Genomic DNA, 22745 nt, shown 5'->3' with positions numbered 1-22745 from the left:
TTTCAGATTAGCTTTGTTAAAATCCCCAGCTACAATGAATGCAGCCTCCGGATAAATGGTTTCCAGTTTGCAAAGAGTTAAATAAAGTTTGTTCAGAGCCATCGATGTGTCTGCTTGGGGGGGGATATATACGGCTGTGATTATAATCGAGGAGAATTCTCTTGGAAGATAATGCGGTCTACATTTGATTGTGAGGAATTCTAAATCAGGTGAACAGAAGGATTTGAGTTCCTGTATGTTTCCTTCATCACACCATGTCTCGTTAGTCATGAGGCATACGCCCCCGCCACTCTTCTTACCAGAAAGATGTCTAATCTCTCTCTTCATTTCACACACATGCACACACACACACAGTCTCTCTTCTGGATATGTTACACAAGGTGCTCTGGTTCCAAGCGCTGTGCGTGCGTCATGGTGGATCTGTCCCCTAGGCAGCAGAGTTGGGATCAGACGAGGATCAGGGATTGGACCAGGCTGGACAGGACCAGGCTGCACTGGAGACTGGAGTCTCTGATGTGTGAACACCCCCCCCCCCCCCCCCTCTATCTGGCGTCGCTTACGGCTAACACCAGCACCGGTAACAGGATTATCGTCATGCCAACACACCGCTGCCCTGTGCGAGCCACTTGGAGCTCCGTCTGAGGAGAATCACACAGACGCTGGGTGGTGTCACAACTCAGCTCAGACACGGAGAAACGCGTACACCGTGCCAACAATCCAAACACACATCACAGACAACTGTTGCCAGGGCTGCTCAAACAACAAGGACCGATTAAGGAAGTAAAATCATCACTGTTTTTGACATAGTGATTCACAGCACATTGGATGTTGTATATCTGATGATTTTGACTAAGTGAAGTTCTGTATGTTCCATCTTACTAAGCCACTGCTGTCAGAATGACCTTACATGTGTCATATTGGAGCCAAGATGAGGTGCTGTTGGGAGATTTGAGCAGTTAAACCAAGTCAACTGTCACCTCACACAGGAAAAAGAGTGAGCAACATGCCCTTGTGATGTCACAGAAAAACACTCCTGAAAAGAGTCATAGCACCAGGAAACCCTGAAATAAAGCTACATGAATGCCTTTTTTAAAGGGTTATTGGTTGTTTGTCTGTCAGAAGAGAAGGGTTGAGTGTCATAGTACCCAGAGAACTCCACAGCCAGACAGGTCTCTCTAACCAGTCTACACTCTTAGCAGTGTCTATAGCAAGGCCACACACACTGTCTGTCCCTACGACAGCTACACAGGGTACATCTCAGAACATAGGTGTCTGAGAGGGAGATGTATCCTGTGATGTGTGTGTGTGTGTGTGTGTGTGTGTGTGTGTGTGTGTGTGTGTGTGTGTGTGTGTGTGTGTGTGTGTGTGTGTGTGTGTGTGTGTGTGTGTGTGTGTGTGTGTGTGTGTGTGTGTGTGTGTGTGTGTGTGTGTGTGTGTGTGTGTGTGTGTGTGTGTGTGTGTGTGTGTGTGTGTGTGTGTGTGTGTGTGTGTACTGCTGAGTTCTATGTGGGTGTGTGTGTGACTGTATCTCGATGAACGATCGTATCTGCCAGATAAGCTGCCCAATGAGCAATTCTGCATTTCTATGAAACAGTCCCAACCTGCTGAAACACCACCAGATCTATGAAACAGTCCCAACCTGCTGAAACACCACCAGATCTATGAAACAGTCCCAACCTGCTGAAACACCACCAGATCTATGAAACAGTCCCAACCTGCTGAAACACCACCAGATCTATGAAACAGTCCCAACCTGCTGAAACACCACCAGATCTATGAAACAGTCCCAACCTGCTGAAACACCACCAGATCTATGAAACAGTCCCAACCTGCTGAAACACCACCAGATCTATGAAACAGTCCCAACCTGCTGAAACACCACCAGATCTATGAAACACCACCAGATCTATGAAACAGTCCCAACCTGCTGAAACACCACCAGATCTATAAAACAGTCCCAACCTGCTGAAACACCACCAGATCTATGAAACACCTCCAGATCTATGAAACACCACCAGATCTATGAAACAGTCCCAACCTGCTGAAACACCACCAGATCTATGAAACAGTCCCAACCTGCTGAAACACCACCAGATCTATGAAACAGTCCCAACCTGCTGAAACACCACCAGATCTATGAAACAGTCCCAACCTGCTGAAACACCACCAGATCTATAAAACAGTCCCAACCTGCTGAAACACCACCAGATCTATGAAACACCTCCAGATCTATGAAACACCACCAGATCTATGAAACAGTCCCAACCTGCTGAAACACCACCAGATCTATAAAACAGTCCCAACCTGCTGAAACACCACCAGATCTATGAAACAGTCCCAACCTGCTGAAACACCACCAGATCTATGAAACAGTCCCAACCTGCTGAAACACCACCAGATCTATGAAACAGTCCCAACCTGCTGAAACACCACCAGATCTATGAAACAGTCCCAAACTGCTGAAACACCACCAGATATATGAAACAGTCCCAACCTGCTGAAACACCACCAGATCTATGAAACAGTCCCAACCTGCTGAAACACCACCAGATCTATGAAACAGTCCCAACCTGCTGAAACACCACCAGATCTATAAAACAGTCCCAACCTGCTGAAACACCACCAGATCTATGAAACACCTCCAGATCTATGAAACACCACCAGATCTATGAAACAGTCCCAACCTGCTGAAACACCACCAGATCTATGAAACAGTCCCAACCTGCTGAAACACCACCAGATCTATGAAACAGTCCCAACCTGCTGAAACACCACCAGATCTATGAAACAGTCCCAACCTGCTGAAACACCACCAGATCTATAAAACAGTCCCAACCTGCTGAAACACCACCAGATCTATGAAACACCTCCAGATCTATGAAACACCACCAGATCTATGAAACAGTCCCAACCTGCTGAAACACCACCAGATCTATAAAACAGTCCCAACCTGCTGAAACACCACCAGATCTATGAAACAGTCCCAACCTGCTGAAACACCACCAGATCTATGAAACAGTCCCAACCTGCTGAAACACCACCAGATCTATGAAACAGTCCCAACCTGCTGAAACACCACCAGATCTATGAAACAGTCCCAAACTGCTGAAACACCACCAGATATATGAAACAGTCCCAACCTGCTGAAACACCACCAGATCTATGAAACAGTCCCAACCTGCTGAAACACCACCAGATCTATGAAACAGTCCCAACCTGCTGAAACACCACCAGATATATGAAACAGTCCCAACCTGCTGAAACACCACCAGATCTATGAAACAGTCCCAACCTGCTGAAACACCACCAGATCTATGAAACAGTCCCAACCTGCTGAAACACCACCAGATCTATGGGGAGTTGTAACTCCAGACGGAAACACACTGCTTTTGACTGCTTTTAGCTGGTCAAGCATCTCTCTCTCTCTCTCTCTAATTCATTGGGCTTTATTGGCATGGGAAACATGTTTACATTGCCAAAGCACGTAAAATAAACAATAAACAAAACAACAAAAACAAACAAATCGAATTAAACAAAACAAAGAAAACCTCCGATATTAACAGTAAACATTACACAAAAAAAGTTTCAAAAGAATAACAATGTTTAAAATGTTATATTATTAGTGGTTAAAAAAATGTAGTATGACATTTAAAATGTTACATAATGCTATATGTTGTGACAATAGTCAAATGTACGAATGACAAATAAATATAGGTTACATTGGTGTTTCTCACCCACTGGTTGACCTTTTCTTCTGGCAGCAAGTCACACATTTTGCTGCTGGTATTGCCCACTTCGATATTTGAATTTGGTGTGTGTGTGTGTGTGTGTGTGTGTGTGTGTGTGTGTGTGTGTGTGTGCCACCACTAGCAGGCTTTGAGTTGGTATCTTAGGATCTAATGGAAAAATAAATGGATTAACCTCATTGTCTCTCTGGGTGGGCGAGGAGGCTTTTAAATAGAAGACTCCTCGGGCCCCAGAATTTCAATATGAACCCGAATTGGATCCGTTTTCCAAAACTTGTCTGAGCTGAGAGAAAATAGGATCAAAATTGGGTCTGGTCTGTATACAACCCAAATGGAACCGAAAGCAAAATAATTCAATTTTATTGCTCGTTTAAGCCAGCGAAATTGTTTTGACTTGTCTAGCAGTGAACTTTTCTGTGCATTTTTGGTTGCATCTAAAATAAACGATTTGTGGTCTACAGCTTAGTATTTTCATAATGACATCTCTATAGGTAGATGGAGAATTTTATGAAGTTTTCAGAAATGTTTTCCTTATTTCTGTTGACCAAATATTTCAGAAGATGGATCTTTTTATGTGATGATAATCACATGCCAGACTGAGAGCAGCGAATAGTAGTTCACTTTTGTCTGTAACATAATATTCTGTAGGCTTATTGTTGTACTGAGCAACATTACAATCTAGCCTATTTAACTGTTTTGATCAACATTGATTTAGACTGAAGTTAGGCTAAGCCTGTTAGACCAGCAAGCTTCAAATTCATAACCCATTTAGAATAGGCTCCCATCAGCATTCCCCAAAATATCCAAATAAAATATCAAAACAGCCTACTAAATAGGTGAAGTCTAAACAAATAAATTAGATAGCCTAAATAAACAAGTAAATTGAATAAATAAAACAATTCAATTAAATAGCTGAGGTATTTTCCCCCTCCGTATAATGTGGATAAATGAAGATTTGCCTGTTGGTTTTTCCTCTCTGTACTCTCTTTCCTTCAGCAAAGAGCGATTCAATGTTTCAGAAACTCTTTTTATGTGATGATCATCATGTGCCAGAGACTCAGAGCAGCGAATAACAGGGAAAGGTCAGTTGTACAACTGAACGCCTTCAACTGAAACGGGTCTTCCTCATTCAACCCAACACCTCTGAATCAGAGAGGAGCAGGGTGCTGCCTCAAATCGACATCCACGTCTTCGGGGCCCGGGGAACAGTGGGTTAACTGCCTTGCTCAGGGGCAGAATGATAGATTTTTACCTTGTCAGCTCGGGGATTCTATCCAGCAACCATTCAGTTACTATCCCAACACTCTAACCACTAGGCTACCTGGCGTTCACGTTTGGCTGTACCCTAACATTCTGTAGACTTTATAGACTAGGGGCGTTCACTCTTTTCTGCTGTGTCCTCCTCCTCTTCCACAACAAGTAGCCGATCTTACCGATGTGCAGTGGCTTATTTTCATCAAGAGAATATAGCATTTTGTCACAACATGATATTGACACATTTGGTTTGATGAAAGTGGACCCATGACAGTCATTTAAGAGAATACAATCTAAATGTGTAAAATTTGCATCTGCAGTTTAGGAACTAAACTCTTCAAATATAATTTTGGATCCGGTCGGTATTTCACATTTTTTTCTACACAGATCCGTGGCCACCGATCGGGATCCGACCGGGGATCCGTGGGTTAACTACATAATGTGGGATCCCGGATCTCGTGCAATAGGATTCGTAAATATCCGTGAAGACCTCCACTTTGAAATAGGCTTCACAGAACAGTTAGTAACACGTTCAAATTCAAACACTTTCCACTTTTAAAAGTTCCCAATCAGAATTCAACAATGGATGTTAATAATCAGATCGGGTGACAGGACAGAATATGATAAAAGGGGAAGAATCACGCTAACACACTAGTCTCTCTCTTCTTTCTCCCATCTTCATCAGACCTTCACCCTCTACAACACCCTCTATTCTCTCTCTCTCATTCTCCCTCTCATGCTCTCTCTCTCTTTCTCATTCTCTCTGAAGAGAGACACATCAGTAAAGCCACTGAGAGAAGATTCACTATTTCTCTCAACTTTATCTTTCCTTTCCTCTTCCTTGGGTCTCAGCTTCTTCACACACACACACACACACACACACACACACACACACACACACACACACACACACACACACACACACACAGGCATATTGACGTGCACATTCATACACACACGGAATGGAAAGGTTTGCGTGTGTACAGTATGTGTGAGGTTATCAAGAGGTCACTTCTCTCTGTGTATCCTGTTAAGAGAGATTAAGTAACTATGTTTGGATGCCACACAGCTCACCGGATGACTGGTAAACCCACCCAGTACTGACCAGTGACATAACTACTTGATGTTGGATAAATGAAGACAGGAAGTGAAAGGAGGACAAACAACAGATTGAGGGTGAAAAGACAGGAAATGTTTATTTGAAAACAGACAGAGAGATGGACATAAAGACGGACAGACAGAGAGATGGACATAGAGACTTACTTGTTTAAAGAAGACATGAAAGAACAGACAGAGAGATGGACAAAGACAGACAGACGGACAGAGAGACAGGCAGAGACAGCCAGACAGATGTGATGGATGACAGACAGACATAGAGACAGAGACAGACTGAGACATAGAGACAGACGGACATAGAGACAGACAAACAGAGACATGCACATAGAGACAGACAGAGAGCTGGACATAGAGACAAGCATGCAGAGACATGCACATAGAGACAGACAGACAGAGAGCTGGACATAGAGACAAACATGCAGAGACATGCACATAGACAGACAGACAGACAGACAGACAGACAGACAGACAGACAGACAGACAGACAGACAGACAGACAGACAGACAGACAGACAGACAGACAGACAGACAGACAGAAAGAAAGATGGACATAGAGACAGACAGACAAAGAGACAAACATATTTTTAGGTCTAGACAACAACAGGGAATGTGTGACAGAGTTTCAAATGAATAAACATTAGGTGTGATTCATTGCCTTCAAGGGCCTAGGGCCATCTCTCTAGAAACACCTCATACAGTATCAGGACAGTACCATCATCCTCAAGGAATACAAAGTATAAATGAACACGAGGCTGACCAGATATTGTAAGTGAGATTAATCTCAGAAAACACTATACTTTTCCAAAAGTGCAAAAGTTTTTCAATAAGAAATAAAATTCCTTTTGGGAAATTGTGCTTATACACTGACTAGCCTGTGCAATTGCAAAACCAGTGTCTTGTTTTCCATTTGGAAAATGTATTACAGTTTCTGTCTAGCCCAGTCTAATGTACATTATAAACCAGGTGGTTCGAGCCCTGAATGCTGATAGGCTGAAAGCCATAGAATATCAGACTGTTTACCATGGGTATGACAAAAAAAAACATATTTTTACAGTTCTAATTACGTAGGTAACCAGTTTATAACAGCAAGGGGTTTGTGGAATATGGTGAATATAGCACGGCTAAGGGCTGTAATCCAGGTACTCTGCGTTGTGTCGTGCATAAAGAACAGCCCTTATCCGTGGTATATTGGCCATATACCACACCTCCTCAGGCCTTATTGCTTAAATATAATGCTACCTGAGTTGTGTTAGTATAGCGCCATCGCCCAAAGGATATTCATATTGCCATATCCAACAAAGAGCATATTCAAAAATCACACAAATTTATTAAAAAATATGCTGCCTATAGAAAACGTGTTGTTTTTAAGGCACAATAACAGCTCTGTGCTCTTTTCAGAAAAATAAGATAAATCCATTTAAATGTAGCTCACCTCAACAATATATAACAGAATTAAACCAATAACTAAGTTGTACTTTCACACATACAATACCGTTCAAAAGTTTGGGGTCACTTATAAATGTCTTTGTTTTTGAAAGAAAAGCACATTTTTTTATTCATTAAAATAACATCAAATTGATCCGAAATACAGTGTAGACATTGTTAATGTTGTAAATGACTATTGTAGCTATAAACGGCTGATTTGCTATGGAATATCTACATTGTTCGAAATGGCGCCAGAAGAAATAACAGCAGTTTGAAATGGAGGCAGTTTTACGGGCGCCCAACCAATTGTGCTATTATGTGTTTTTCCAAGTTATTTGTCACTTATTACGTACATAATGTTTCTGCAACTGTATCTTACAGCAAAAAATTGCTTCTGGATATCAGGACAGCGATCACTCACCTCAGATTAGACAAAGAGCTTCTGGACATCAGGACAGCGATCACTCACCTCAGATTAGACAAAGAGCTTCTGGATATCAGGACAGCGATCACTCACCTCAGATTAGACAAAGAGCTTCTGGACATCAGGACAGCGATCACTCACCTCAGATTAGACAAAGAGTTTCTGGATATCAGGACAGCGATCACTCACCTCAGATTAGACAAAGAGCTTCTGGACATCAGGACAGCGATCACTCACCTCAGATTAGACAAAGAGCTTCTGGATATCAGGACAGCGATCACTCACCTCAGATTAGACAAAGAGCTTCTGGATATCAGGACAGTGATCACTCACCTCAGATTAGACAAAGAGCTTCTGGATATCAGGACAGCGATCACACACCTCAGATTAGACAAAGAGTTTTTCTGCAACAAGCAGGACGCACAGGACATTCTCCAAACACCCCATTGGACAATAAATTAGACGAGGTACGATCACGAATATCCTACTAACGGGACATCAAAAACTGTAACATCTTATGTTTCACAGAATCGTGGCTGTATGATGACATGGATATTCAGCCAGCGGGATATAGGCTGGAGGGGGGGTCTGTGCATATTTGTAAACAACAGCTGGTGCAGGAAATCTAAGGATGTCTCTAGATTTTGCTCGCCTATCTTATGATAAACTACAGACCACACTATTTGCCAAGAGAGTTTTCATCTATACTTTCGTGGCTGTTTGTTAACCACCACAGACAGATGCTGGCACTAAGACCGCACTCAGTCAGCTGTATAAGGAAATAAGCAAACAGGAAACCACTCACCCAGAAGTGGCCAGAGAGTTTAATGCAGGGAAATGTAAATCAGTTCTACCTAACTTCTATCAACATGTTAAATGTGCAACCAGAGGGAAAGAAATTCTAGATCACCTGTACTCCACACATAGAGACGCGGACAAAGCTCTCGCTCGCCATCCATTTGGTAAATCTGACCACAATTCTATCCTCCTGATTCCTGCTTACAAGAAAAAATTAATGCAGGAAGCACCAGTGACTTGGTCTATAAAAAAGAGGTCAGATGAAGCAGATGCTAAACTACAGGACTGTTTTGCTAGCACAGTCTGGAACATGTTCCAGGATTCTTCCAATGGCATTGAGGAGTACACCATATCAGTCATTGGCGTTATCAATCAGTGCATCGAGGACGTCATCCCCACAGTTACTGTACGTACATACCCCAACCAGAAGCCATGGATTACAGGCAACATTCGCACTGAGCTAAAGGGTAGAGCTGCCGGGACTCTAACCCGGAAGCTTATAAGAAATCCTGCTATGCCCTCCGGCGAACCATCATACAGGCATCAAAGAGTCAATACATGGCTAAGATTGAATCGTACTGCACCGGCTGCGATGCTCATCTTATGTGGCAGGGCTTGCAAACTATTACAGACTACAAAGGGAAACACAGCCGCGAGCTGCCCAGTGACACGAGCCTAATAGACGAGCTAAATCACTTCTATGCTCGCTTCGAGGCAAGCAACACTGAGGCATGCATGAGAACATCAGCCGTTCTGGACAACTGTGTGATCATGCTCTCTGTAGGTCAACATTCACAAGGCCAGACGGATTACCAGGACATGTGCTCCGAGCATGTGCTGACCAACTGGCAGGTGTCTTCACTGACATTTTCAACATGTCCCTGATTGAGTCTGTAATACCAACATGTTTCAAGCAGACCATCATAGTCCCTGTGCCCAGGAACACTAAGGCAACCTGCCTAAATCACTACAGACCCATAGCACTTACGTCCATAGCCATGAAGTGCTTTGAAAGGTTGGTCAGGCTCACATCAACACCATTATCCTAGAAACCTTAGACCCACTCCAATTTGCATACCGCCCAAACAGATCCACAGATGAAAGCATCTCTATTGCACTCCACACTGCCCTTTCCCGCCTGGACAAAAGGAACACCTGCGTAAGAATGCTATTCATTGACTACAGCTCATCGTTCAACACCATAGTACCCTCAAAGCTCATCACTAAGCTAAGGATCCTGGGACTAAACACCTCCCTCTGCAACTGGATCCTGGACTTCCTGATGGGCCGCCCCTCCAGGTGGTGAGGGTAGGTAGCAACACATATGCCACACTGATCCTCAACACTGGGGCCCCTCAGGGGTGTGTGCTCAGACCCCTCCTGTACTCCCTGTTCACCCACGACTGCGTGGCCAGGCACGACTCCAACACCATCATTAAGTTTGCAGACGTCACAACGGCCAGATTCAACCACTTAACACGCCTGATCACCAAAAACGACAACACAGCCTTTAGGGAGGAGGTCAGAGACCTGGCCGGGTGGTGCCAAAATAACAACCTATCCCTCAACGTAACCAAGACTAAGGAGATGACTGTGGACTACAGGAAAAGGAGGACCGAGCATGCCCCCATTCTCATCGACGAGGCTGTAGTGGAGCAGGTTGAGAGTTTCAAGTTCCTTGGTGTCCACATCACCAACAAACTAGAATGATCCAAACACACCAAGACAGTCATGAAGAGGGCATGACAAAGCCTATTCCCTCTCAGGAAAGGCATGGGTCCTCAGATCCTCAAAAGGTTCTACAGCTGCAACATCGAGAGCATCCTGACTGGTTGCATCACTGCCTGTTACGGCAACTGCTTGGCCTCCAACCGCAAGGCACTACAGAGGGTAGTGCGTACGGCCCAGTACATCACTGGGGCTAAGCTGCCTGCCATCCAGGACCTCTACACCAGGCGGTGTCAGAGGAAGGCCCTAAAAATTGTCAAAGACCCCAGCCACCCCAGTCATAGACTGTTCTCTCTAATACCGCATGGCAACCGGTACCGGAGGGCCAAGTCTAGGACCAAAAGGCTTCTCAACAGTTTTCACCCCAAGCCATAAAGACTCCGGGATGCTGGCCTTCTAGGCAGAGTTGCAAAGAAAAAGCCATATCTCAGACTGGCCAAAAAAAAGAAAAGATTAAGATGGGCAAAATAATACAGACACTGGACAGAATAAGATTCTGGACAGAGTGTTATGGACAGACTAATCTAAGTTTGAGGTGTTTGGATCACAAAGAAGAACATTCGTGAGACGCAGAAAAAATTGAAAGATGCTGGAGGAGCGTTTGACGCCATCTGTCAAGCATGGAAATTTGATGGTCTGGGGGGCTTTGGTGATGATTAAGATGGGCAAAAGAACACAGACACTGGCCAGAGGAACTCTGCCTCGAAGGCCAGCATCCCGGAGTCACCTCTTCACTGTTGACGTTGAGACTGGTGTTTTGCGGGTACTATTTAATGAAGCTGCCAGTTGACGACTTGTGAGGTGTCCGTTTCTCAAACTAGACACTCTAATGTACTTGTCTTCTTGCTCAGTTGTGCACCGGGGCCTCCCACTCCTCCTTCTATTCTGGTTAGAGCCAGTTTGCGCTGTTCTGTGAAGGGAGTAGTACACAGGGTTGTATGAGATCTTCAGTTTCTTGGCAATTTCTCGTATGGAATAGCCTCAATTTCTCAGAACAAGAATAGACTGACGAGTTCCAGAAGGAAGGTCTTTGTTTCTGGCGATGTTGAGCCTGTAATCGAACCCACAAATGCTGATGCTCCAGATACTCAACAAGTTTTAGTGCTTCTTTAATCATAACAACAGTTTTCAGCCATGCTAACATAATTGCAAAAGGGTTTTCTAATGATCAATTAGCCTTTTAAAATGATCCACTTGGATTAGCTAACACAGTGTGCCATTGGAACACAGGAGTGATGGTTGCTGATAATTGGCCTCTGTACGCCTATGTAGATATTCCATTTAAAAATCTGCCGTTTCCAGCTACAATAGTCATTTACAACATTAACAATGTCTACACTGTATTTCTGATAAATTTTATGTTATTTTAATGGACAATTTTTTTGTTGCTTTTCTTTCAAAAACAAGGACATTTATAAGTGACCACAAACTTTTGAACATTAGTGTACATACTGTATCTCTGAACAGTCAGAGACCTTCAGTCTGGCCCACGGCTCCAATTTCTAGTTGGCGCAGTTTAGGAACAACCCCTATTGTTTTTTAAAGACTCCAGTCTAAGGCTAAATCAAGTACGTAGTGGTCAGCTGTCACGGCCAGATTCAACCCCTTAACACCCGGTTAAGAGAACCCTCTCTGGGAACCCTGGTGGTACTGTAAAACAGACACAGATATAACAGTACTCACACACGGTTTTTCATTGGACAGGCATTTAACAATGAAACACCCACCACCAAAAGTCTTAAGCTTCCACTACAAGCTACACACACACACACACACACACACACACACACACACACACACACACACACACACACACACACACACACACACACACACACACACACACACACACACACACACACACACACACACACACACACACACACACACTCTCTCTCAGTCGTCCTGCCCTCCCCAGTCGATCTCAGGGTCGTCATCGAGTCGCAGGATAAGGTAGGAGAGTAGCTGGAAGAGGTTCTGCCAGAGCAGAACGGCCACATAAAAGTAAATGTCGCTTACGTCGATCTGGCAATTGTCCCCGGCGAAACTCATGTCACACACACAGTGGTACTTGTTGATGAGGTTTCGGCAGTAGCCCCCATTCAGACAGGGGTTGGACTTGCACTCATCCACCTCCTGCTCACAGCTACACAGTACAGACACAGAGACAGAGGCCGAGAGAGGGTCAGAAAAACAGACACACAACATCATGTGGTCTGTGTGTAATGTATGTGTTCTGTGTGTATGTTTTACAAAGTTCATCTATATTCTGGGTATATTTTCTTACTTTATCCCTCCCCTCCCATCCCATCTACCCCTTCCTCCCTCTGTTTCCTTCTCTTTCTCCCTCTATCTCTTACCGGTGCCCTGTGAAGCCGGGTAGACAGTCACAGGACAGCTCTCTCTCGGTGCAGTTCCCTGAGTTGAAGCAGGTGTAGTTTCTGGTTTCATCTCCACAGACAGACACTGGCAGCTTGGGCCGACTGAGCAGAAACGCAAACACATACAGGACAACCCATCAGACAGGACAAACCATCAGACAGGACAACCCCTCAGACAGGACAAACCATCAGACAGGACAAACCATCAGACAGGACAAACCATCAGACAGGCACACTTCTCTAGAGAGAGAGTGTGTGTGTGTGTGTGGGTGTGTGTGTGTCTGTGCGTTAAGGACATTAAACCAGAACTTAACACATCATGGACTCAGTCCTGCTCTATGGGACTTACAACATCCCATATGTAGGCTGGTTGATATGGCATTTCTTGAAATAGGTAGGGAGGAGTGAGAGGACTAGCAAATAATGAAAAAACAACTTACACATTCCTGTTGACTACTATGTACCATGGAATTTCCTCAACACGATCACTGGAGGGAGAGAGAGAGAGACGGAGAGAGAGATACAGAGAGAGAGAGAGAGATACACAGAAGAAAAAGTTTGATTTAGGATGTAAACTCTTTAATTATAGCTTAGTGATGGAGGCTGTTTCAAAAATGTCCTTGTGAAGGAGCGATGTGAGATAGAGAGAGAGAGTGTTGAAAGTGCGTGTGAGAGAGAGTGTGTGTTTACAAGATAAATGAATGGAGGAATTCCCTCGATGATGCTCCGAAACTAAAAAAAGAGGAGAGGCAGTAGCACTGAACCACCAGGGAACTGATTACGCAGTACACTACAGCGACACACTAGAGCCATAGCCATATGACGTTTAGTACAACAGACATGCAACAAGTAAAACACGCAGTTCATGCATGGTTTCAGTGCCTTATATACATCTGAACATTTAGAAGATCTCCTTTTGCCTTAGTGTGTTGTAAAACTAAAAGGGAGTCCCGCTGGTGTCCTGTCCTGTATATCACTAAAAGGGAGTCCCGCTGGTGTCCTGTCCTGTATATCACTAAAAGGGAGTCCCGCTGGTGTCCTGTCCTGTATATCACTAAAAGGGAGTCCCGCTGGTGTCCTGTCCTGTATATCACTAAAAGGGAGTCCCGCTGGTGTCGTGTCCTGTATATCACTAAAAGGGAGTCCCGCTGGTGTCCTGTCCTGTATATCACTAAAAGGGAGTCCCGCTGGTGTCCTGTCCTGTATATCACTAAAAGGGAGTCCCGCTGGTGTCCTGTCCTGTATATCACTAAAAGGGAGTCCCGCTGGTGTCGTGTCCTGTATATCACTAAAAGGGAGTCCCGCTGGTGTCCTGTCCTGTATATCACTAAAAGAGAGTCCTGCTGGTGTCCTGTCCTGTATATCACTGAAAGAGAGTCCCGCTGGTGTCCTGTCCTGTATATCACTAAAAGGGAGTCCCGCTGGTGTCCTGTCCTGTATATCACTAAAAGGGAGTCCCGCTGGTGTCCTGTCCTGTATATCACTAAAAGGGGGTCCCGCTGGTGTCCTGTCCTGTATATCATTAAAAGGGAGTCCCGCTGGTGTCCTGTCCTGTATATCACTAAAAGGGAGTCCCGCTGGTGTCCTGTATATCACTAAAAGGGAGTCCCACTGGTGTCCTGTCCTGTATATCACTGAAAGGGAGTCCCCCTGGTGTCCTGTCCTGTATTTCACTAAAAGGGAGTCCCACTGGTGTCCTGTCCTGTATATCACTATAAGGGAGTCCCGCTGGTGTCCTGTATATCACTAAAAGGGAGTCCCGCTGGTGTCCTGTATATCACTAAAAGGGAGTCCCACTGGTGTCCTGTCCTGTATATCACTGAAAGGGAGTCCCCCTGGTGTCCTGTCCTGTATTTCACTAAAAGGGAGTCCCACTGGTGTCCTGTCCTGTATATCACTATAAGGGAGTCCCACTGGTGTCCTGTCCTGTATATCACTAAAAGAGAGTCCCACTGGTGTCCTGTCCTGTATATCACTATAAGGGAGTCCCGCTGGTGTCCTGTCCTGTATATCACTAAAAGGGAGTCCCGCTGGTGTCCTGTCCTATATATCACTAAAAGGGAGTCCCGCTGGTATACTGTCCTGTATATCACTAAAAGGGAGTCCCGCTGGTGTCCTGTCCTGTATATCACTAAAAGGGAGTCCCGCTGGTGTCCTGTCCTGTATATCACTAAAAGGGAGTCCCGCTGGTATCCGACACATTGGTGCGGCTGGCTTCCGGGTTGGATGCACGCTGTGTTAAGAAGCAGTACGGCTGGTTGGGTTGTATCGGAGGACGCATGACATTCAACCTTCGTCTCTCCCGAGCCGGGAGTTGTACGGGAGTTGTAGCGATGAGACAAGATAGTAGCTACTACAATAATTGGATACCACGAAAATTGGGGAGAAAAAGGGGTAAAATTCCAAAAAAAAAAAAAAAAAAATAAATAAATAAATAAATAAATAAAAAAATAAAAATAAAAGAGAGTCCCGCTGGTGCCAGCCTGTCCTGTATATCACATTGGTGAAGTTGCATGGAGATGCATTGATTAAACTTTTATCTCATTGAAATGTACAAGTTGCAGAACCCGTTTTCAAAACATGAAATATTGTTTCATGATGTTATTGTTTCAACTGCCAGTTATTAAAGTCTATTTGTAGACTTCAAACTTAATATTTTTCAAAATTGTGTATAAACTCAAAGGGACTTAAACAAACTTGACAGACAAAAATAACATAAAAGCAATAACAATTTGGTGACAATGTTTCAGAATGAGGTGACGGTTTTCTGTTGCGTTTAGTCCTTTGTATAAAAATAAATATTACATTTCATTCCATTCCTGACCCCAGGCATGTGACTCACTTGCAGTAAGGTCCGGTGTAGTTCTCAGCACACAGACAGGCGTACTTGTTCACTCCATGTAGACACGTCCCTCCATGAGCACATAGATGGTTCTCACACACATCCACCTCCTCCTCACAGTTCATACCAGTGTAGCCAAACTCACAGGAACACTTGTATGCCAGCCCCCGAACGCTACAGTTGCCATGGATACAGGGGTTGGAGGCGCAGGTGTCTGTGTTGAGCTCACAACGGCGTCCGGCCCAGCCCTCGTCACAGCTACAGTTGAACAGGTTCCAGAGGTCCTGGCAGCTGCCTCTGTTCACACATGGGCTGGGCTGGCACACCGGGCCTCCACTGCACCCGCCCCTGGGTGGGCTGGGGGATGTCCGCAGGAACTGCTCCTCCTGAGTCCGGGGAAGGTTGACCTCTGAAGGGCTATAGTAAGGCAGGGCGATGCCCCCCACCTCCACGGTGCCCAGGCACCCCACTAGGCTCCAGCCAGCCTCGGGCCCCAGCCCCCCCAGCAGGATGTCCACCTCCTCCCTGAGGAAGTCCAGGTTGCCCCCTTCGCTGCTGGAGGTCCCTGCCTCCTCTGCCTCCTCATCCAGCACCATGGTCCAGCGGGATGCCTCTGCCCAGGGGGTGACCATGAAGAGGTGGACGCTGTGCCACTCCCCGTCGCTGACCCTCCTCCGACTGCTGAGGGACACTGTGGAGGAACCCTCCCCCACCCCGCTCTGGAGCTCAAGGAAGAGAAGGCCATCCTGCACAGACACCGTCACAAACTCCGGCCCACTCTCAGCGTGCAAGATGGCGGCGTGGCGTTTACGGGTGCGCATGCTGAGGGAGATGCTGGCCAGGCTGCGTTGGATACGGCCGTTACCGCGGTAAGACAGCACACTGCTGTCGTCAAGGAAAGTGGCGTTGGAAAAGCCTGTGAAGGAGAAGAAGGGATAATTATGTAAATATGTGGTCATTTAAAAAAAGGTTTTAATCCTCAACCATGTCATGGAATACAAGTAGTAGTGAAGCAATAAATACAGATATGAACAGGTAACTGTTAATGGGATTTTCATGAATGATTAGAATATTCCACCCTGAAACCATATGATTATGACGGGGAGTGATTCTCACGGCTTCCCCTAATCTTTGTTGGATGGGTAGCAGGACAGTATGTGTGTAGGATACCTACTGTTTGTGTGTGATGTCTTTGTATTCTTGACTTTAGAGCGTTCTCTGAATAAACTGTACTAACCTTTTGCGTAAGCTGAGTCTTTGACTAATTATTATTAAACCCATGGTCTTACAAACCTCGGGGATTGGTCAGAGCTATTGATTGTTAGTTATTATCATTGGGATTGAATATTCTCGTGACAACTTGGTCCTTCGAGACGGATTTCAATACCTGTTCTGTCGTCCCATGGGAGCGCCACAAACCGTGCACGGACGGATCAGAGATCCGTAAGTTAAACACCTCTGGAAATTGAGGTTCCATTTCAGGCCAGTGGCAAACTGGTACACGACAGAAAACGGTGACGAAATCCAACCAACATTGAATTGTCAGCTGCAAGACAAGTTTGGTGATCTTTATTCATTAGTTTAAATTCTAAACTTACAAAAAAAGCTAGATAAATGTGAGGGAGGATTTTAACTGTAAAGCTAACAGTAAGTAAGATTTGTATCGGGTATACTGTCCATATAATCTAATGTAGAGAAAGTTTAAGACAAAAGTATCTATGTTAGTGTTGGCGGCACTGGGTCACAGATCTAAATAAGACATTTCGAAGTACAGTATCTAACAGTAAGACCTAAAAGTAAAACTGGTTGAAGTACAGTATCTAACAGTAAGACCTAAAAGTAAAACTGGTTGAAGTACAGTATCTAACAGTAAGACCTAAAAGTAAAGTAGCCAGAAAACGTAATATAGAAGGTGAAATAAAGTAAAGTAAGGTCGATTGAGGGAACAGGGCCGCAATGACCTGAGGTATATGTGCACTACCATAAATAAAAATAGCTTAATAATTGAGGTTTGTGAGGAATGGCCGAAAGGTTATTTGAGGGATGGCCAAAAGGTTATTTGAGGGATGGCCGAAAGGTTATTTGAGGGATGGCCGAGAGGTTATTAGCAAGCGGTATAAATAGATATGTGAGAGAGGACGGTAATTCTATGCGAACAAAAGATAACTCAAACGGTCAATTAACAAAAGTGAATTAGCCATAGATCCGATTCAAAAGACAATATGGAAAAACATGGAAAAAGGGAAACCTAATATAGCGGAGTGAGATACGAGATATTAACGTCAAAAGAACAAGGAACAACAGAAAAATAGGCTGCTGACTAGGGATTTATGACCCCTGGAAAATAGCTTATAGGTTGTATATGGTGAGACCTAATGTCTGATCGACACCACTATAGATAAAGTTTCAAGAAAGGAAAAGCACACATAGGTTAAGAGATAGCAGATTACACATCGAGTGTGAGCACACACATAGGGAGTAGTGACATACACATCAATAGTGAGACACATAGGAGTAATTTAATCAGAATTTGAAAAGCACACACATAGAATAAGAAGATAATTATTTGCGTGTGAGATAGATATATTTCTCAGTCAAAAGTCACAAGGAACAACTAAGAATAAGTAGAACTTATGGTCATATAACGTGTGAGATCCAAATAATATATCAAGATTCATACAAATAATTATTGTAAAATTCTAGGAAAGATTAACGGGAGGTATTTATCAACATAGGTTAAGGATAATAACGGTAAAAAGCACATACATAGATCATAGAAATACATACACATAGATTGTGAGGAGAACCATAATAGTAATTGAATAAACATGGAGAGTAGAAAATGGATAGAACCCGAGAACAGAAAATGAGTTACAACTGTAGCAAGCCAGGACATTTGGCTAAGGAGTGTGAGGAACCATGCATGCACTGCAATAAGGTGGGCCACAATCACCAAGACTGTAGAGACAAAGAGGACAGAAAGGATAGGAGAGAGGGTCAAAGGCAAGAACAGAGAGAAAAAGATCAGGCGGCTACAGCCAGACAGAGGAGGAATAGAAAAGAAAGGAGCTCGGTACCTAATGGTCACTATCGGGGTAACTGTAGATAAGCATAAAGGAGGCTTCAAGGAAAAGAAAAGTAAGAAAGATCAGACAGGAACGGAATATTTCATCGCCACACTTGGGGAAAGAGCAGGAAAGATTTGAAATAGAAGGGGAAAAACAGAGAAACGCGATGACAGAGACAGAGGGAAGCAGTGTTTTAATTGTGTTAAGAAGTGGTGTTTTAATTGCGATAAAACAGGACATTTCGCCAGGGACTGTAAAACACCCTGCAAATACTGTAACAAAGTAGGACACAATCACCGAAACTGCAGATAGAGAGAGTAAGGAGAATCCTCGCTGGGGAAACGCTTGGGCCTTTAAATGAGGGCTATTTTCTGGGAATTGTCTCTGTAGCACGTGCCGAATTTTACGACTACAGACAATTATAAATAGGGTTATTTGCGTGGAGGCTCCAGCACTATGCACCAAGAGACTCAAATTTGTGTTTCTGATTGTAATTCAACTATTGATATGTTTTGCCTGGAAAGATACGGTTGTTAGTGTTTGTTTAAGATATCAACTGAATGTTTTAATAGCTTGTTGAGGTTAAATTGAAAGACTAATTCATTCTGAATAACAAATTACAAATAATATCTGTAATGTCCACAGAAACATGTCAAATGTTTTTTATAATCAATCCTCAGGTTGTTTTTAAAATATATAATCGATAATATATCAACCGCAAATGTCTTTATCAGTAGGAGAGGGAAAAACAATAGCTGTCCAAATTCTGTTGCGCGAGCAAAACTCAGCAAAACCTGACGCGATGTTATCTTTCTGGCTAATTTTTCAAAATAAAAGCCTGAAACTATGTCTGAAGACTGTTGATACCTTGAGGAAGCGATAGGAAAATGAATATGGTTGATATCCCTTTAAATGGAGCAATGGGAGGCTATGGAACATCAAGTTTTCAAAATAGAAGCCACTTCCTGGTTTGATTTTTCTCAGGGTTTCGCCTGCAATATCAGTTCTGTTATACTCACAGACAATAGTTTTGGTAACTTTAGAGTGTTTTCTATCCTAATCTATCAATTATATGCATATTCCAACATCTGGTCCTGAGAAATAGGCCGTTTACTTTGGGAACATTATTTTTCCAAACATAAAAATAGTGCCCCCTAGCTTCAAGAGGTTAAAGGGGTACACACACATATGGAATATTAGAAGTTTATTTTCTGAGTTTTAATTAAACACGTGATTTCTTTAGATAAAGGGAATGTTCTGGGAACCTGGGATATAACATGTAGAAAATGTTTGATGTTTTTTATTTAATTTGTATAATATAGTAAGAAACACGACTGTAAAGGGTGGTATGACTTTTGACCTCTATCATGGCTTTCCTTTGTGGTCTGATCAGCCTCATGGGAGGGCCATTTGGATAATGAATTTAAGGTCATCTGTGATACTGATTTTAAGGTAAACTGAGTGTATAATTATGAACGAGTTTATAGTTCTTTGACATAGTTGTAATTTGAACCAATGAGAAGAAAGAAATGGCATAGCCTTGGATTAATGGTAGACTTATGTTAAGTATTTAGAACCTAATCGAAGCCAATCGAAGCCAGGGATATATGACATCTGTGGTGATTCAGGATTATTGAGAGCATTGAGATAACCTCAATCAAACTATGTAATAAGCTTAGAGATTGCCACCATAGACAGGTGATTTTTCAAAAAATCCATGAATTCAGACAAGGAGACAGTGAGACATTTAATGCAATATTTGAAAACAACCTATATTTGATACTGACAGACAGATAGTAGAAAAGGCAGACTGAGAAGGCCTCCCCCGCCCTGTGCGGAGGCCTAAGGTGACCTTGATGGTCTGGGAGTGAGGAGCAGGAGACCTGGAGCATTATGAAGGTTAGAATCTCATAATAAGCCAGGATTGAGAGGAGATAGGAGTGACACAGAATGGGTAGATAACAGTTACTAAGGGGAGACAAAAGGGGAATAAAGCTTAGTTGGTTTCAGGAACTAAGGTGTTAGAACCTGAACCATTGCCTAGAAATGATTCTGTACAACAGGCTGAAATAGTAGCATTGACTAGTGCCGGCGAAATAAGAAATGAGAGAAAGGTTACTATTTACACAGACAAGCACATAGACATTTAAAACCATACAAAGCAGCACAGATACATCTTAAAGAAGATAAGACCCTTTGATTGCTACAGGATAGCCATGAACGAACGCCCCAGGGAGAGTTGGACATGTGGAAAATGAAAGGGGCAATCCTACAAGATAATGTCCGACATAAGGATAATTTACTAATCTTACCTGTCATTGTTTAGATATGCGGCAATATTGATACATGGGCAGAGCCATGTATCAATAGGGGGGATAGGTTAGGACACTTGGTGGCCTATTGGATAATAATTTTTATTTTATTTTTTATAATAGATAAATATAGCAAATGGGTAGAAGAGTTCCCAACTTACTTGGCGGGCACAATTATGGGAACTAAAATATTAGGTGAAGATATTATCCCTAGAGTTGGTTTACTAGGATTTATTTATTTAAATAATGGATGACAGTTTAGCAAATCATGTAGAACAAATAGAAAGCCAGAGTTAGGGACCAGAACAAGAAGACATAGAAGTTGAAGATATACTAGCAGAACACATGAGAAGACTGTTTGTTTAACCAAACCCGTATGTCCAAGATTTTGTGTCCAACAGGTGAATTACAAGAGAAGGTGATTCACTCAATCCAACCAGGAGACTGGGTGTGGATCCAGTCCCTGAGGAGAATAGACTGGAAGCAGCCACGGTGGGAGGGGCCATATCAAGTACTCCTGGTGACAGCCTTCGCGGTGAGAATAGCTGAAAGAGCTACCTGGGTTCATGTCACACATCGCAAGAGGGTAAGACACACTGACACTGTCAAACAATCACAGAGTTAGGAGAAGAACCGAATACCAATAAGGTTTGGGGGTCACCTCTAACGAAGATTCCCTAACCCGCCCTATCCTCCCTGTGTGCGTTCATAGAAGTTAAAGTATGGGCTGGCATCTAGCTGATGATATGTTCTCCGGGAAAGGGTGGGGTTTACAGGAGTGCTGATTGGTCTGAGCTGTCTTATTATGGGAGCCATATTCCTAATACACCATGACCCATCCGAGAATGCAGAAGGTGGTAATTGGACCCATAGTGTAGACGATGAGGATTTTGTATTAACCAAGCATAAGAGATCACTTGATCTGGGTAAACAGGAAGTGAGAATAGAGATAGGGAATGATGTCTCAGTTGAGTTCTATGTAGACCAAATGGGGTCTCTGACCCCTTGGCAGTCTAGAACTATGAGCCATTATGGAAGATATATGTGCAGGTCCCCGTGTAGTTCATGGAAACAGGTCATAGCTCACACCGAGAGAGAGGGCTATATAAATTCACATACACTGTATGGAAGAAGATGGAGTATAGTGAAGGATCTAGGGTTATGGTATGTTGGTTTTGACCAGGTTTCGGTCGACACTACGGTACCATTCCGGGTAGCCGAGGTTAGAGTCGGTGATAGTTCTACAGCCAGCCAGAATACAAACAGAGCCCCTGACAAAACAGATACTGACCGTGGAGTCGTCCAGAGCCAAGGACCGGTGCGGATAGTACAGACGAAAGATCTTAAGGAAGTGATTGAGATGGAAACTGGTTATGGGTATTCCATCCTATGGTTGCATTGGATTCAGTATACAGCCAGATCAGTAGCGAAAGAAGAATGTTATGCCTGCGCCACAGCAAAACCTCAGTCGACAACCATCCCCTTTCCACTTGATGGAAGTGATTCACCCAGGGGAATGGCCTGTATGATAAAGCTGTTCATGAAGGAAAGGAAGCCAGACAATGACAGTTGCATTGATCTGCATTATCTGTATCCCCATGTGCCCATTACATCCAGACTTCCCCCTTTCACAGATACAGGAGGACATTAT

The 22745-nt window shown here is 43.6% G+C and overlaps 1 protein-coding gene across 1 annotated transcript in view; it reads right to left on the bottom strand.

Annotated features, from left to right (window-relative positions):
• crb1 (crumbs cell polarity complex component 1) overlaps nucleotides 1–22745 on the bottom strand; it is a 66692-nt gene that overhangs the window by 5760 nt on the left and 38187 nt on the right. Inside the window, exons 9-12 of the mRNA XM_029648730.2 lie at nucleotides 15715–16630; nucleotides 13313–13360; nucleotides 12852–12974; nucleotides 12511–12637 (exon numbers count right to left, since the gene is read on the bottom strand). Of these exons, the coding sequence (XP_029504590.1) occupies nucleotides 12511–12637; nucleotides 12852–12974; nucleotides 13313–13360; nucleotides 15715–16630 (1214 nt within the window). The remainder of the gene's footprint in view (nucleotides 1–12510; nucleotides 12638–12851; nucleotides 12975–13312; nucleotides 13361–15714; nucleotides 16631–22745) is intronic.

This window comes from Oncorhynchus nerka, linkage group LG24 (genome assembly GCF_034236695.1).
Source record: "Oncorhynchus nerka isolate Pitt River linkage group LG24, Oner_Uvic_2.0, whole genome shotgun sequence".
NCBI classification, from domain to species: Eukaryota; Metazoa; Chordata; class Actinopteri; order Salmoniformes; family Salmonidae; genus Oncorhynchus; species Oncorhynchus nerka.
The sequence above is the reverse complement of the archived record's forward strand: the minus strand, read 5'-3'. Positions and strand labels throughout refer to the sequence as shown.